Raw genomic sequence first — 18,571 nt, 5'->3', positions numbered from 1 at the left:
CAATTTTTAGTTTATTCAGCAGGTGAAAGTAAATTTTCATTTATTAAAGACAATTAGACATTTTCCAAAAATCTAGTGAGTCATACAAAGATATGCAAGATTATAAAACTTTATCTTGTGAGTTCTTTGTGATATGTAAGATTATGAATCTTTCAGCGGTCGAGTATCAAAAGGTCGCCCTAAAATCTTTAAATTTTTAAAAGCTAAATGGTTATTTCCTAAAATTTTCTTTAAAAGTTGCTTGGATAAATTTATTTAAATTTTTTTAGCACATTTGATCTTGCGAAGCAATATGCATCGAAAGCAGTGAATGCTGTGAATGCTTACAATCAAATTTATCAACTTATAAATTCTTCATTGTTAGCTGCAGCCTCTGCTAGCTCATCTGTTCAGGCTTTCACATTGCTGGTAGGTCTTTTTTGTTTTAATTTATTTTTAGGAGTTACACATTCTAAATATTTTTAAGTTAATTTTTAATTATTATATTGTTTTTTACTGATTCTTTATTAAACTCTAATTTTTTTATTTAGAAATATTTATCATAAAATAATATTTTATTTACTTTTTTTTTTATGACTATTAGTTCATGTTATTTTGCTTTTAAATCTAAAATTATTTAAACTCATCAAAAAGTTTTTAAGAGAAGTGCTCAGATAAATTTTTCTTGAATTTTTCAATTGGTTCTTTTTTTTTTGTCTTCACTTTTGAGTTTTCTTGTTTTTGTATATTATGATTTAAAAATATATATATTTTAGTTAAATGGGATATCTATCTCAACCTTTACATCAAAAACAGATACAGAACTTTTAGCTGCACAACAATTTCTTTCACAAACAAGAAGTAGGAATATCTCAAAAGCAGGTTGGTCTAAAATTAAATAAAATATAGATTTGATCTTCTACATGTTGCAATACAGTAACATGTATGAACATAATGGAGATAATGTTCAAGATATTTAAGAGATCATAGACTTATGAGTGAGTCTGTATGAAAATAGAATGAGATGTAGTAAAAAGATTATGATAATATAATATATAAAATATTATATTATTTTATTGCTATACTGTATAAAAATATTATTTATAAATGAATGGAGAGCGCTGCTATTTAACCTTTTTGTTAGTTATATAAAGTATTTATATTTTAATTTTATATATTTTGTTATAGTTATTACTTTTCTTCAATTAATTTTATTATGTTTCAGTGTTGCAAATTGATCTTCGATCAGAAACATTTGGTAGTTCTGGTGTAAATGTTCCTCCAAGGTCTTCTATTCTAATCAATCGTGTTGAATACCATCCAAATATTAATGGACATACAGTAATGGTACTTAGTTATGTTTCAGGATCAGTTCTTGGTATTAAAACATTTCGAACAGATATAAATCAAAATGCAGGAGCTGAATTTCTTAATTATCTAATTAATATTCCGCGTATGTTCACTTATTTATTATTGCTTTTGTATACTTTTTAGTTTATTTTGTATACATTTTTTTTTCATTACAGTTTTATTTATACATTTATTGTTATTATAATTATGTATATATATATATATATATATATATATATATATATATATATATATATATATATATATATATATATATATATATATATTTAATATATTCTCATCCTCAAGGTTTGTAATATTTGAAATAAATGATTTTTCAAATATTATTTTTTTTATTATTACTATTATTTTTATAATAATAATAATAATAATAATAATTATTATTATCATTATTGTTTTTATTATTATTATTATTATTATTATTACTATTAATATTATTGTTATTGGTTGGTTATTATTTTTACATAATAATTTATTTCTGTTATACAGAAACAGGTTAGTAAAGAAACTATTAAAAACTTGGTTACTTTCAAATAATTATCAGAAAGTTAAAAATATTGCAATACTTACACAAAAATGTGTTTATTACACAAAAAAACAACAACATATAATCAGAAAGTTTTAAAATCTATTACAATCTAATTTAAAAATATGTTTTACAAACTAATAAATTATAAGTTTATTTAGTAATAATAAAAAAATAGAAATTATATTTTGGAAATAAATTTGAAAGAGATTAAGTTAATTAACTTCTGATTATCAGTGAGTAATGTAAATTTTTTTAAATTTTAATTGCAAAGTAATGTAACTTAATTATAATGTTGCTTTTTTCTTTAATAATTTAATTAATGCTTTAAAATTTATTTTAAGTTAAAATTATAATAGTTTTAAATTTAAAAATTAATATAAAATAATAATATATAATAATTATATAATAATAATAATATATAATAAATAATAATAATAATAATAATATATATATATAATAATAATAATATATTATATAATATAATAATTATATAATAATATAATATATTATATATATAATAATTATAATAAATAAATAATAATATATAATAATTATATAATATAAAATAATAATATATAAAAGTTAATATAAAATAATAATATATAGTATCATGAAAATTAACTTAATATCAAATATTTTAAGGTTAAACATCAAGTTCATTATATAAGAAGAAAAAATTGAACACATTTTCATGATAGTTTGAAGGAAAATATTATATAATATATTATTTGAACAACATAATTTCTTGTACACATCTGAAATATTTTAGATATGGTCAGCTTAGTTCACTGCAAAAAAATTTTGATATACTTCCTAGAAGTGTTTCCTTGATTTTGGGGTTTAATCTAATCTGATACTTTGTTATCTTGTTTACATTAGTTCAGTGAAATATTTGTTAATTTTATTAGGAGGAGGATTGGTTTAATTTAAAAAGTATAGAAAAGTATTTGATAAAAAGTTTACCATAAACCTTTTCATTGATATAGTTTGCTCAACAACTAATGGTGTTTCTAATGGGAGAAAAGAGGAATGAGTTGCCTAAAGAATAATTAATTCATATGCTAAAAAAGCTTTTAGTTTGAGTATATTATTTTTTTAAGATTCAGAATTAGACTTAATGCAATAAAAAATCCAACTTTATAATTTAGTTACTATAAATAGTTATATGTAAATTTTTTTTAAATAAAATAGTTTATTATGGTTTTCTAGAAATTAAATTAGATCATGCATTTTTGCTCTTAAGTGTTCACCTAAAATACTTTTTAAAATGTAGTTAATAAGTTTTTGCTCTCAAGTAATCACCTACAGTGCATGCTTGTCGAGTGATCACCTACCGTGCATCCATATCAAAAAATCAGCTACAATGCTTTTAAAAAAACAGGTGCATTAAGATTTTGTTGCGGATATAAATAAAGCTCATTTAAAATATAATAAAAACTGAAGCAGTTTTTTTTTTTATTTTAGAGAAAAATTGTTGTTAAAAAAGTTTTGCTTTTTATGCTAAAGCATACAGTTGTAAATAAAAACTTAATTGAAAATAAAAGCAAAAAACTATTTATAAAAAAAGCTGCAATATATCAATATTAGTGCAACAAAAAATATCAAAGTAGTTATTAAAATATATCTCACATGCTTTTTTAAAAGTTGTCTTTATTCTATTGATTTAACAAGGTTGTTGCGAATTTTGGTTGGAACTTCCCAATGACTTGAAAATATTTTTCTGTCAAGTAAAAAAAGTATAAAGTTGTTTGTAAATATAGGAATATTTTAATTTTGTTTTGAAAAAAACTAAAGATGCGCATTTTATTTTTTTAAACCTTTTTTTTTTTTTCATAAATTTATAAACATATTTTAATATAATTATTTTTTCTACGTGATTATTTATGTCTTGCACAAATTTCTATCCCTTTCACAAATGTTATTATATATATATGTTATTTATTTATACTAAACTATTACTATATTATTTTTTTTTTTATTGCTTAGATTAATGTTTTGCCACAAAAAAGAAATATTTTTGTATAATAAAGCTTTAAAAAATGCAAAATATGTGCATCAAAGGATTAGACCAAGCTCTCAAGCCCAAGTGAAATAAGTAAAGAAAGGATAACAAAAATCAAAAAGTTGTGTTGAACAGATGTTCAGAACAAAATAAAGTCACTATATAAAGTGCAATAAAAGTGAAAACAAAATTAATAAGTAATAACAATGTAAAATAAAAAAATTAAAATGAATAAGCACAAACAAAACAAAGACAAAGTACCTGAATATGCATAGAAACATACATACATACATACATACATACATACATACATACATACATACATACATACATACATACATACATACATATCTCTTGTTCTACTGCTGATTTCCTAACCATAACAAGAGAATGGTTCTAATTTGTCATAGATGGAAGGGGTGAGGCAAGGGCTATTGTTTTAAACATATCAAAGGTTTTTGATAAAATCTGGCATGCAGATCTTCTCCTTAAATATCTACATAGGTTTATTTGGTAAAGTTTTTAAAATTGTTGAATTATTCCTTTCTAACCATAGTATTAAAGTCATTCTTGATAAGCAACACTCTCCTTCATATTTTGTAACTTCTTGAGTATCACTTGTTCCATCCTTGATCCTGTGTTGTTCTTATCTTTATAAATGATCTTCCTGATTGTTTTAGGTGGTTTATTTGTTAATGGGACAACTATAGACTTCAATCTTGGCATAAAATCATCAATTTTTGATTTCTAGTTTATGTCTCTTAGGAGGTAGTTATCATTCAATACTGATATTTTGTGGAAACTATATATCAATTGCAAAGTTAGCATCTGGAAAGATTGCCTCTTTATAGTCATTCCTGATTTCACTCCCTACTCTCAGGTGCTTTAATACACAAGAGAGGACATTTATTAATTTTTGAAAATTTTCCTACCCACCTTGAGCTTATTACTCCCCCATTTATTAATTTTTACTTGTTAATAATAAAGTAACTTTATGCCAAAACTAAAAGAAAAAACCTTTCAGTGTAAATAGGCTCTAATAATTACAAAAAATATACTCAATGATAAAAATAAAAATTTTCAGTGTAATCAGGGTTTAGAAATTGTAGATCTATAAAAAGGAGTTTCAAAAATCTTGATTTGTTTAAAAATGAGATTTTGGTTTCACTAATAGTAATATTAACTTAGTAGTTGCTTGTAGCTTTGTTTGGAATGAATTTTTTAAACAAAAAGATATTATTGTTGGGAGTAAATTTGTTGAACAAATAAACAAATTTATTAAATTAGTTGATGTTTTTTCGACAAATCAGTATTTAAAAAAACTGGTTCTTCAAAGTTTGATGAAAATAAAAAGTCAATTAAATTTTAGCAACCATAGAATCCAGAAACTTACTTTAGTATTTATTTATTTTGTATATTTATTATTAGTTTTACATCCATGCTTGTCACTTTTGTAGTAAAGATGTTGAAGAATCCAGAAACATTTACTTTAGTATTTATTAACGTGATAATTTGATAATTTGTAATAATGATAATAATGATAATTTGAATACTGTTCTAATTTAATTTAGCACAATATATTAGAGATGCCACAAATAGTGATTTTGCTGAATACCAAATATTCTGGTAGGCATATAAAACATTATCCTAACAGAACTTCCTAAAATTTTCAACTTATTTGGAAGTATAATTAATTTAGGAAAGTGTAAACATTTTCTATCATCAAATGATGAAAATGTTTTTATCATAACTTGTCACCTATAGATTCTAAGTTTAATTTTTTTTTCTAATTTTATTTTTTACTTTAACAAATATGCTAATTATTTGTTAAAATAAAAAATATTTATAAAAAATACATGTAATCTTTTTTTATCCATTTTTTTTTAATGTGGTATTTAGCATTCAACCAAATAATGAATAGAAAAAAGTAATCAAATAGGAGGAATACCCAATATTTGCAGCATTTCTTGTATATATATGTGTGTGTGTTCTAAAATCTGAAATATATAGAAATTTATTGCATTAAATTTATTGTGTATTATAGCTGATGTCATTGTAATCATTGTAAAACAAGGCGAAGGGAGCATTGCTTCATTTTATCAAGCATCTGTAATCACCCAATTAATTGGATTAGGGGGGCAGGTACCATATTTTAGTGGTAATAGAGGTTCGTATGTTTTATTGGGTTACAAAAAAACAAATACAGACACATTTCCATGGGTAAGTCAAGATTTAAAGGCAGAAAGACTGGGAGTAAGCAAGATTAGTAAATTGGTGTATTTGAAATGTAAGATTTTGTTTACTTTTTTCTAAATTATTTTGAAGTCTTTTGCTTATCTTGTTTTAATAATTATTAATTGTTAAATATTAACTTTTTAAATTGTTACAGCTACTCTTAATGACTTGATTGAAATGGCAAATAAAACATTCTTGGCAGCTCTTCCACAGTGGGATGAAATTAATAGTTTGTTTCCCACCCTTAAGTTGAAAACTAGTGAGTTAGCAGCTGAATCCTCTACAGGTAAGAAAACTAGGTTTTAAGTCACAAGTTGCATATGACTAAATAGTTTTTTAATTAGTTTTGCAACATTTGAATGAACTTTATGAAATTTTTAATATAAAAAACTTTTATTATAAAATTATCTTAATTAAAATACGTTTTTTAATATTTGTTTTGAATTTTTTTTAACTTTTTAAATTTAAATTTTTAAAGCTCCACTTGTTCAGGCAGCACTTGATAGTGCTAATGTAGTAATTTCACAATCAGCAGTTTCAGCTTCAAAGATATTCCAGTTAACACAAAATTTACTTGGTTCAGTTGATGATCTATCCCAAAAATTCAATTATCTTGCATCTGCTTCAACCAATGTCACCAATGTGATTGCTGAAGGTCAAGAAATTGGTAAAACCTTTGGATTATTATTTGTGTTTTTATGAAAATATATACACACTGTATGCTTTAGTAATAATATTCTTTTTATTTCCAATAATATACTTTTTATTTACTAATTTTAGTAATGACAGCCGAATATAAACTCCAATTTCAGCAGAAGAATGTGGGAGATGCACTGAACATCATATCTTCAGCATCATACAATAGTAAAATAGAACAAAAGCAAAGTGAATTAAATTTTAAATTGTCACAGCTTAATACAATTGCATCTAAAATGCCTTTTACAATAAAGTACATGGAGGGTGAGCAATCTAGCTACAAACTCACTATGGTAAACAGTGGTTATACTGAGCAACGGAGGTTCATGACAGTGTCATTTGACTTTATTCCATTTAATAATAATGGTATTTTGTGGTTTTTGTTGTCTTCACCTGACTCACTGGTATAAATTTTTTCTCATAGAGTACTGTAAAATATTAGAATTTTTTATATACTTAATTTATATATGTTGTTTTGTTCAAAGTAAAAACTTATTTCAAACAAGTTTTGTTTGAAACAAGTTTTTATTTGAGCTTGTTATTTTAGTTTTTACATTACATGTTTGACCTTTATTTTTTCGAGCAAGGTTCAAAGAACTTTTAAGAAAACATAATAATATAAATAATATAATGGAAAAAAAAGTCCGAGTGGCTTAAAAAAAGTGTTCCAATAGTATATGTATATATGTAGTTGTTTTGTTCAATTTTTTTTCAAATATGACATATTTGATTCATTTAGTTTCAGTTTTTTCATATATATTTAATCGTAAGAAAAAATTTGTAAGTCCTTGAATAACTCAAAATGTTCTTTAAATGCCCTAGAAAAGTATTGAAATTTTGGATTTATTAATTACTGGCTACTTTGCATATGCTAAAATTTAGTTTCTTAAAATTTGCAATGCAATGACTATTATTGATATAAACACTAGTTTGTGCTTAAAATTGTTAAAGTATCAGGGTAACAGAGATGTTAGGTTTGTTGTTAAAAAATGTTTGGTCATTTACTCGTTTATAGTATGGATAAACTTTGATTTTAATATTTTTTATTTAAACAATGGCACATTGTATTATAATATATGAACATCATATCTATATATTGTATTACTAAAAACAGATAATTAGGTATTATAATAATTTTTATTTATTTTAGGATTTTTTTAGGATTTTTTTAGGATCCATATCTTCTGCATACTAGCTTTTATTATAAATGTGATAAATAAATGTAAAATAAATGATAAATAAAAATAGCCAAATAAATGTGATAGAAATGTTTTGTCTAAATAAAAATGTTATTTAATTTTTTTTTTTTTGGTAATGATTAATTATTTTCAAGGCTGGCAGTATGGGTATATATATCAAAGATGGTTTTCTTTATTTTACTTACAACCTGGGTAGAGGAGCAATTACAGAGAAAATTCGTGATGTTCGTCTAGGTGAATGGAATTATATCAATGTTGCTATGATCCTTAAAGATGTCACAGTTGTGTTTAAAGATTCTTATGGTACTTTTTTTTTTTTTTTTTTACTAATTTTTACTAATACACAAGAAAATTTATACTATATTTTTTATAAAACCATTCATTTCGTTAATATGGATTATAAACCACAAATTTTGTTGAGTTCAAAATATGTTTCAGTAACATAACAACTTAAAGCTAAAAAATTTAAAAAATGTTTATATTTTGAATTTCTTCAACCATAAACATTTTTTTTCAGGTTTAACCACTGTCATAAAAATGTCTTCACCATATTATAATGACAAAACTTACATGACATTTGATTCATACAGCATGTGGTATCTCAATGGTTTCCCTGATGATGTTATGGTATGAAAATATTTTTAAGTTTAAATCATAATCAGTAGTTCGATAATAATTTTTATAATAATAAGATTAATAATAATAAATTTAAGCATAATATAATAAAATATTAAGTATAATATAAGCATAAATGTAAACATTTGAAAAGCTATACACATAAAGTGCTCCACACATGAGGACGTGATTTAACTTCTTTTTATGGATGCAACTCCTTGTTTTTGTAGAACTTTTTTAACAATTTTTCTAGGAAGTATTGACACTTGCTTTATTTAGAAAAAAATGTCTGTACTTTTTTTTTTTTACTTTTTAAAAACTAAATAATAAGTATCAAAATCAAAAGTTTTTTCGGAGCTTATTTATATTTAATCAGTTAATTACCCACCAAACTACCCCAACTACACTTACTGGTTAGATTTGATTAATTTGACCCAAAACTTATCCGGTTAATATAAGAAAAAAAAATTACTCACAACAATTTTATCTACCGTAAAATGATTGTCATGACATCTTAAATTGATCTGTTATCTATTCTGACCAATTTGATCAGCTTCTTCACGCTACTTCTTTGATTCACATTGCTAAATGAAGTTTAAGAAAGAAAAAAAAAATTTATATATATATTCCTAGGATCAAAATCTTTCATGAAAGCACCTCGAATATGGAATGGGTTGTCTATAAACACACATAACTCAACCATTGGAAAACATTCAAAAAAAGACTAAAATAAAACTTTTTGTAGATGCTTTCAAGAACTTATAGAAAACTTTCTCAATTACTTTTGAAATAATTCAGAAGCTTCTATAATTACTTATAGAAAGCTTCTGAATTACTTTATCACTATTATGATTGTTGTAAATGATGGCATTTTAATCTCTAATTATTATTATTATTATCATTATTACTATTATTATTATTGCATATATATATATATATATATATATATATATATATATATTTATATTTATATTTATATTTACATGAGGTTCTAATGATAAAGTTTTTCAACTTTTTTTGTTTCATTTTTTGATCAAACCTTAAGTAAATATTGGACAACATCTTATTTAATTTTGAATCTAATTTTTTGTTAAACAAGCAAGAATGGGTGGTTAAATGTTTAGATATTTCCAAAAATATATGTCATAGAATATTGGAGACTTTAAATCTAAAATTTATGATGTATCTTTACATCTCTTTCACTTTCCTTTTGATATTGTTGACATTCACTTTGAGATTATTTTTACCATACTATTAAATATTTCTATAGCAATTTTTGCTTTACTAATTAAATATATATTTTTTTAATGATGCAGCCAAAAAAATAGCCAAATTTCATCATAAATTTTTAGAGATAAGATTTTTAATTTTGTTTTGCCAATATAACATTTGCTGTAGGAGCATTCCATTTCGTATACACTTAGATATGAATTTATAAGAAGACAATGTTTATTTTTTATGGTGAGCAAGTGCATTAAAAATTACCAAAGTTTAAAGATTAATGCTTTTTAAAAATATTCCTCTGATTAATCTGTTTATTTTTCATGGTAACTATATTTTGCAAGTTTATGTAAGTATATGTTCCAAGTATATGTAAATATAAGTTTCAAATTATCAGAGTTTTTAAAAACACTTCTCAGATCTCTAGAGTCAGGATACAGAATTTATAGCTGTAACATTTTTTCATTTTTGAAAATATCTTTTGTCAGAAAAAAATATTATATAAATAATTAACTCTAATCTTAATATGCCTCTTTTTAAACCAAACTGATTTTGGCTAAAGTCTCTAGATACATATTTGTGGATTTAAAGTAATACATCTGTAATAAATACTTGTTTTTATTTAGGATGAATTAACCAATAAATTTGGCTCAATGAGTGCTGTTTATGATAACATCTTTATTAATGACGTTTACTACAACCCATGGAACACTGATATGTACACTGGAGTAATGTCTTATGCAAACTACAGATACAAGTTGGTTACTACTAACGGTAGTTATGTTACGTTATTTGGAACTGGTTACATCAAACATAATGTTGGAGGTTTTATGGTAAATAGAGATTACTCATCAATAAAACTTGAGTTCCGCACATTAAGAGATAATGTTGTTATTTTTGGCGTAGTAGGAGTGTCTGGAAATTTTGTATATGGTCTTTATATTTTTGGTGGAAGACTGATGTTTTCATTTGCAACAAGCTTGGGTAATGATATAGCAGTCTTATCTACAAGGTGAAATTTTTTTTTAATCATTTTTTATATGTTAACTTCATGAAATACAGTTAATGTTTTTTTTATTTAAAATACAAAAATGAAATAAATTAGAAATAAAATAATTTGTTCGTAACTTTTGTAGTTTTTAATATAACGGATTTAATTTACAACAAGATATTTATAAAATATTGAAATGGACTAAAAAAAAAATTTTAATATTGTTGATGACTATCAACATTGCTTATGATTCCTAACAATCAAAATATAAGGTAAAGCATTTGTGTATATTAAAAAAAAAAAAATTATGAGTTGAATGGATATAAATCTCAAAATGTGGCAGGTGGGAGGGGGAGGTGATTGTTCAGTATTTCCAGATTTTAAAAAGACAAAAATTAAAGTCCAAGGATTTTTTTAGAGAAATGATTTTAGTTTTAAATTGAAAAGTTTTTTTTGTAAATAATAAATTGCAATTTTATAAAATACAAATTTGGCTATTACGCCTAACGTAACAAAAAATTGAGGACAAACATAAAAAAAACTATAACGCCAAACATAAAAAAAATTGAGGACAAACAAAGACCTTCAAAAAGAAAAAAAATTGTCTCGCCCTCTGGAGTATGGTAAGTTTTCTTTAACCTTAAGTTAAAATAAAAAAGTATCCCAACCTATGGAGTAGAGTAAGTTTTCTTCAACCTTAAGGTAATTTAAGTTTAGTTTATAGATTTAGAACTTTATATGGAAAATAAATTTTGATTTCATTTTTAAGCGAATTGTTCTCCAATCCAAAAATAAATTCTTTGCCTTTAAAAAAATGAAATTTTTTTTCTAATATTTAGATGGAATAGTTTGGATTGGGTGAGTTTAACTAACTTTAAAATATTTATCAACATAAATGTTTTAATGTATGATAACGTTTATACTTTATATTTTTAATTTAAATATTAGTTTTTATATAATATTTTAGTTTTTATACAGTTATTTAGAGTCACTATAATGTTCAGAATAAAAAAAGATTAGAAGCTAAAAAATAAAAATAATTCTTTAGAGATTTTAATACCATTTTAAAAATTTTTTTGCAGATCTGGTGTTTGTATTTTGCAGATCTGGTGTTTGTATTTTGCAGATCTGGTGTTTGTATTTTGCAGATCTGGTGTTTGTATTTTGCAGATCTGGTGTTTGTATTTTGCAGATCTGGTGTTTGTATTTTTAATGCGATACAACTGCTAGGTTTCAAGCATTTTCTACCTACACCCAAGATTAAATAGGAGATTTCATATCACAGTTTTGTATTCTCTTCATAGGCAAATTGCCTATGAAGAGAATACAAAAATGCTTTAAATACAGCTGCTTTAATATGGGATTAGTTTAACATCATAACCAGAATTGTCATGACCTGAACATTGTTATATAATATGAACATATCATAATTTTACAATTACATATATTTAAACATTGTAAAATAATGAATTATAAATTCATGGTTTGTTCTTTTTTTTTTTTTTCGTTTACAATATTTTTTCAAAATAATCCAAATAAAAACACTCCTCATCATCAGAATTTAGTATAATCAACTTATGCAGCATGAAACTGGGGTTTGGATTCATTTAGGGATTCATTACTAAAATTCGTCTATTTAAATTTTTTTGTAGATAAATTTTCTATTATGGTACCAATGTATTTTAATGTGTTAATTACAGTTATCAATTAAAATTACATCTGTTGCAATTACAGTGCAGACTATTGGCTTATTATTATTTGTAATAATAAGCCAATAGTCTGCACATTAAGAATTATTAGTATGTTATAATAATTAATATGTTCAAGTGGTTATAATAATTAGTATGTTTAAGTGGATCAATTCAGTTTATTCTTGTTTTGTCCAAAAACTAGTATAGCAATATATTACTTGATTTAAAAATAGATCTATCTGTGTGTGCGTCTTCATAATTTTTCTAACAATACAAAACTTTTGCTCTAAACTTTCTTGGAAACCATTTGTTGCAAAAAATTTCGTATAAAAGTGTTTCATTTTGCAAATCAGAATTAGGTCATGTTACGTTAAATTTAATTAATATACATGATCTGAGTTAGCTAAAAAAATTTATTCAGATTATTGTTATGTGCTATTTTTATGAGATTTTATCTTTATTAATGGTAACAAATATACCTTAAGAACACTTATAATATACCTTAAGAACATATTTTTAAGTTGTTAAATTATTATTTTCTAATTGCAATATTAAAATCGTCTTTGATGGTTGATACTCTTCGTCATTTTCTCAAAACTTTAAGCTACCACTAGGTTCTATTCTTGGCTCTCATCTATATACCTTCCTCATAATCTTACCTCTAGTCCTGATATGAAAACTAGGTTAACTATTGATAATAGTCATGCTGTACTAAAAAGTCACTTGGATTCTTCAATAAATTATTACTTAATTAAGAAAACAGCATTATGACTCCATGTTAATTAAATTTGTATCATTTGAAATGAAATTTTTTAAACAAACAGACAAACCTAATTTTTACTCGTAATGTTTTCTTTGTTTCATCTTCTGATCCAATCATAATAAAAATAAATTTAAAAAAAAAGGTCAGGTGGGGTTATACTGCTACTGGTAACATGTAATCCAGTACAAACTGTTTCATATTCTGCTGCCTTGTAGGATACGCCTTTTTATGCAAATGCTAGGAGATGTTAACTCTAACTTAACACATCCCCTGTCTTGGAGCAAAGATTTAATATGTAAATGGATTCTTTCTGTTTATCAGCTTTGCACCCTTTCTTCATCTAAAAGGCTGGTGTAGATGTATTTATAATACATTATTTTCAGTTTAGGATGTTGAATGCTGGATCTTCTTGACTCAATGCATGGGTTTTGCTTGCGTCTCCGTTTCAAGTCAGGTTTTCCAAACTCTGGTAGTTTCCAGAAAGGCTGATTCTATCAACAGATGTAAAGTATGAGAGTATTAACAGTTTCATGTTACGCATGGTGTCCTTGTTCATACTTTTAGTGTGCATTGTTGAAGCCACCAGATTTGTTAACAGGGCTAAAATATAGCAAGGCCAAGGCCACGTGTTACAAGGCCAAGGACAAAGCTAAAAGTTATAAGGTCAAGGCCAAGAATAAAAGTTTCAAGGTAAAGGCCTATGCAAACATTTTTAAGTCTAAAGACTTAAATTTTTACCTAACGTTAAGGCCAATTATTATCATAACTGTAGGTAACAATTGCTGTGACAATAAACCATATGTTGTGAAAATAAACCAAGATTATGCGCAAAATATTTGGCTTTGATTACTTTGACCTTGGCCTAAACAGTCAATGTCAAGATTAAGGCCAACAGTTTCGAGGTCAAGACTAATGCCAAGGCCTTATTTTTTGACCTTAAGGCAAGACTAAGGCCAAGGACTCTGGAGGCCACATTTGGAGCCCTTTTTATGGCTTAGAGTTTATTAATAGTAATGAGAAGATTGCTTGGACTATTAGATAGTGTACTGAGTACTATCTGTGCTTTGAGTTCTTTAACAAATCTAAAAAATTATTAAAGTATATAAAACTATAAAACACAAAATACCATTTTCATCAGCAAGTTCTCTAAATCTATCATTCACTAATATTCATGTTCTTTGAAGTAACTTTTCTTGTGTTGAGTCTTATCACTTGCAAAGTTCACAAATCCTACTTGCTCTTTGTGAGACTAATTTGAGTTTGGGGGTCTCATCTTGTGAACTTAGTGTTAATGGTTAACTTCCTTTAATTTGTAAAGACTCCAATAGTCACATAGTGCGCAGCAGCTTTGTTCATCAAGGTTTGTGTTTTAGAGTTATAGATTTGAGAGGCAGTTGTAACCACAACTAAAGTAACCTCCTTGACTGTAGTAGCCTTCATGGCCTTAAGGAGGCGAGTTAAGATTTAAAAAAAATTTATATTCATAAGAATTCATCAATTTGTTGGGAAACCCAGTACAATATGCTTCATATCCTGCTACCTTGTAGGATACGCCTTTTTAGGCAAAGCTAGGAGATGCCAACTTCAACTCAAAACACCCCCTGCCTTGGGGCTCTTGGTTGAGTAAAGACTAGAGATGGTGTCTCAATAAAAATACTCATCTTGGGCAGACAATAAATGCATCTGGCTACTGTTTTGTAGAAGGATGAACTAGAAAGATGTCTTTTTAATACATTGTTTCCAGTTTAGGATGTTGAATGCTGGATCTTCTTGACTCAATGCATGGGTTTTGCTTATGTCTTTGTTTTTATGTCTAGGCAACTTATTCTATTATCTCCTAATGAGGGTACAGCTCTAAAACTCAGTTTTATGGTTCTGAGGCCGGCTGGTAGTCAGGTGTCCCGAACTCTGTGGTAGCTCTCACAGAGGCTGATTCCATCAACAGCTGAAAAATATCAAAGTATTAACAGTGCCATGTTGCACATCAATGGTGTCCCTGTTTGTACTTTTGGTGTACATTGTCGAGGCCACATTTGGAGCCCTTTGTTACGGCTTAGGGTTTATTAATAGTAATGTGGCAATTTCTTGGGCTATTAAACAGTGTTCTGAGTACTATCTATGATTTGAGTCAAGTTCTTCAACAAATTTAAAAATGAGTAAAGTACCAAAAACTATAAAGCACAAAAAACCATCGTCATTACCAAGTTCTCTAATATATTTATTCTATCATTCACTAATATTCGTGGTCTTCGAAGTAACTTTTCTTCTGTTGAGTCTTATCTCTCGCAAATTTCACCAGACCTACTTGCTCTTTGTGAGACTAATTTGAGTTCAGCTGATCTTAGTGTTGATGGTTATCTTCCTTTAATTCGTAAGGACTCCAATAGTCACATGCTTGGCCTGGGCATTTACATTCGTAAGAATTCACCCATTTGTCGTAAAACTAGATTTGAATCCACAGACTATATATATAAACGAAAGCACATTCTTTCATGTGCTTTTGTTTAGCACCACTTCACTCTATTGCCTTTCTATTTGTTCTATATCGCTCTCCTTCATCTCAAGACTGCACTCTTTTTGATGTTATTTGTGATCATATTGACCAAGCCCTCTCTCTTTATCCGTCAGCCTATATTGTTGTTGTTGGTGACTTTAATGCTCACCGCACTGAATGGCTTGGCTCTAGTGTCAGTGACTCTGTAGAAATTAAAGCCCACAACTTTTGCCTTTCTCAATCCCTAACTCAAATAGTCAACTTTCCAACTCGCTTTCCAGACAACCCGAATTATTTACCTTCTCTACTCAACTTATGTCTTGTTTCTGATCCTAGTCAGTGCTCAGTTTCACCACATTCACGCTTAGGTGCTTCTGATCACAGTTTGATCTCTCTAAAACTAATATCTCATTCTTCTTTTTCACCTGAATCCCCCTATTATCGTACCTCTTACAACTACCTTAAAGGTGACTGGGACTCTTTCTGTGATTTTCTTCATGATAGCCTTTGGGTAGAAATCTTTCATCTTCCTATCAACAAATGTGCTTCTTACATAACTTAGTGGATTGAGGCTGGCATGGAATCTTTTGTTCCCTCTTGATGATTCCAGGTCAAGCCTCACTCTCCTCCATGGTTTTCTTCCATTGTGCTGCTGCGATTGTCAATTGAAACCGTTACTTCTATATCTATCAGCAAAACAATTCTCCAGAAAACAGACGTCTATTTATTACTGCTAGAAACCATTGTAAAAAAGTTTTGTCTAACACCAAAGCCCGCTATTCTCAGGGCAAATCTTTAATTCCACCTCTCTTGTATGGTTCAGACTTTGTCACCTCACCTAAAGACAAAGCTGAATTGTTTGCTAAAAACTTTTTCTCAATATCATCTCTTGATTCCACTAGTTGCGTTCTACTTGATATTGCCAACAAACAGATTGATCCATTGCTTGACCTTCGTATCACTCCAGCTTCTGTATCTAAAGTGATTTTCTGCTTAGACTCTTCTACTGCTTGTGGCCCGGACAACATACCTGTTATTGTCTTGCAGAAGTGTTCTCCAGAGCTGTTGTCTATACTCTCAAAACTATTCAACAAGGGCTTATCAGAGTCTTGTTTTCCAGCCTGCTGGAAAGTGGCATCTGTTATCCCTATGTTCAAAATTTCTGGAGACCGATCTGATTCGTCTAACTACTGTCCCATTAGTCTTCTTTCTATCATAAGCAAGGTTTTTGAATCTTTAATTAAAAAACACTTAATTTCTCATCTTGAATCTAATAACTTACTTTCTGACCATCAATATGGATTTTGATCTTCTCTGGCGAAAGTTCTGGTGAACTTCAATTCAGATAAAACTCAGTTTTTTTCAGCCAATCGTTATCGCAATAATTTAGATCTTCCTATATTTATGAACGGTAATATACTCAATGAGTCATCCACTCTTCACCTTTAAGGATTAACTTTTACACCTGATCTTTCTTGGAAACCATTTATCAAATCTGTTGCAAAATTAGCATCTGCTAAGGTTGCATCTCTTTATCGAGCTTGGCACTTTCTTACTTTGGATTCTATTCTCTATCTCTTAAACTCTCAAATCTGGCCATGTATGAAGTACTGTTGCCATATTTAAGGCGGATCTTCGAGTGATACCCTTTCTCTTTTAGACAAAGTGCAAAAACTCATTGTAAACATAGTTAGACCTGCAGCTAAGCCTCCAACCATTATCACATCGTCGTAATGTTGCTTCTCTTTCTCTATTCTACAAATACTATAATGGGAACTGCTCTAAAGAGCTAGTGCTAAATAATACTCTAAAGAGCCATCTACTAAAATTTATTCTTGCGTTACTCGTCATTCAATTAAGTTTCATCCTTTTTCTGTGATTGTTTATTAGTGCTCCAAAAACTCTTATTCGTCTAGCTTTTTTCCTTGAACATTAGCTCTTTGGAATTTGCTTCCTTCATCTTATTTTTCTGATTCATATAATTTGCGATCCTTTAAGTCGTCTGTTAATCATTATTTTGCTCTACAATCTTAATCTTTTCTCTTCCGTTTTCCAAACAATCCAAATCCTTTACTTCACCACTTGACTTATGTCTTGTTTCTGATCTTCTGATCACAGTTGGATCTCTCTAAAACTGTTATCTCATACTTCTTCATAATCAGAGTCCCCCTATCACTGTACCTCTTACAACGAACTTAAAGCTGACTGGGGCTTATTTCGTGATTTTTTTTTGAGATGGCCCTTAGGTTGAAATCTTTTGTCTGTGTACTATTGCTAGAAACCACTGTAAAAAGTTTTTATCTTATGCCAAAACCTGCTATTCTCAAGTCACAAAATCTTGTATTTCATCTCAAAAATTAGACATCAGAAACTTCTGGAGAATCTTAAACAGTGTCTATAATAAGGGCAAGTCATTATTCCTCTACTTTTACAGAGCTAAATTATCTTATTCCACTAATCACATCCTACCTGATACAGCCAACAAACAGCTTCTGTATCTAAAGTGGTTTCCTGCTTAGACTCTTCTACAGCTTGTGGTACGGACAACATTTATTTACCAGCTATACCTTAAGAACACTTAAAGCGTCCAAAAAGGTTTGCCAAATGCAATCATAGTTTCTATGTGAAAACGACAAACAGCTTCACATTGAAAAAAGAAAAGAGGTGTTAATAACAATATAATGATATAAATAAATGTGTATATACATTTTTCTAAAGCCTTTGATAAAGTTTGGCATGCTGGTCTTAAAACCATGATAAGAGAGCTTATGGAGCTCTAGAAGCT

At 27.3% G+C, this 18,571-nt stretch overlaps 1 protein-coding gene across 1 annotated transcript in view; it reads left to right on the top strand.

Moving 5' to 3' along the window:
* LOC100197510 (laminin subunit alpha-1) overlaps positions 1 to 18,571 on the top strand; it is a 119,733-nt gene that overhangs the window by 73,824 nt on the left and 27,338 nt on the right. Inside the window, exons 31-40 of the mRNA XM_065815339.1 lie at positions 270 to 408; positions 756 to 861; positions 1,205 to 1,432; positions 5,926 to 6,168; positions 6,271 to 6,402; positions 6,595 to 6,783; positions 6,897 to 7,216; positions 8,146 to 8,314; positions 8,529 to 8,638; positions 10,474 to 10,859. Coding sequence (XP_065671411.1) covers positions 270 to 408; positions 756 to 861; positions 1,205 to 1,432; positions 5,926 to 6,168; positions 6,271 to 6,402; positions 6,595 to 6,783; positions 6,897 to 7,216; positions 8,146 to 8,314; positions 8,529 to 8,638; positions 10,474 to 10,859 — 2,022 coding nt within the window. The remainder of the gene's footprint in view (positions 1 to 269; positions 409 to 755; positions 862 to 1,204; positions 1,433 to 5,925; positions 6,169 to 6,270; positions 6,403 to 6,594; positions 6,784 to 6,896; positions 7,217 to 8,145; positions 8,315 to 8,528; positions 8,639 to 10,473; positions 10,860 to 18,571) is intronic.

The sequence above is a fragment of the Hydra vulgaris genome, chromosome 13 (assembly GCF_038396675.1).
Source record: "Hydra vulgaris chromosome 13, alternate assembly HydraT2T_AEP".
Taxonomy (NCBI): Eukaryota; Metazoa; Cnidaria; class Hydrozoa; order Anthoathecata; family Hydridae; genus Hydra; species Hydra vulgaris.
Note: the sequence above shows the minus strand (reverse complement) of the source record. Positions and strands in the feature narration are given on the sequence as shown.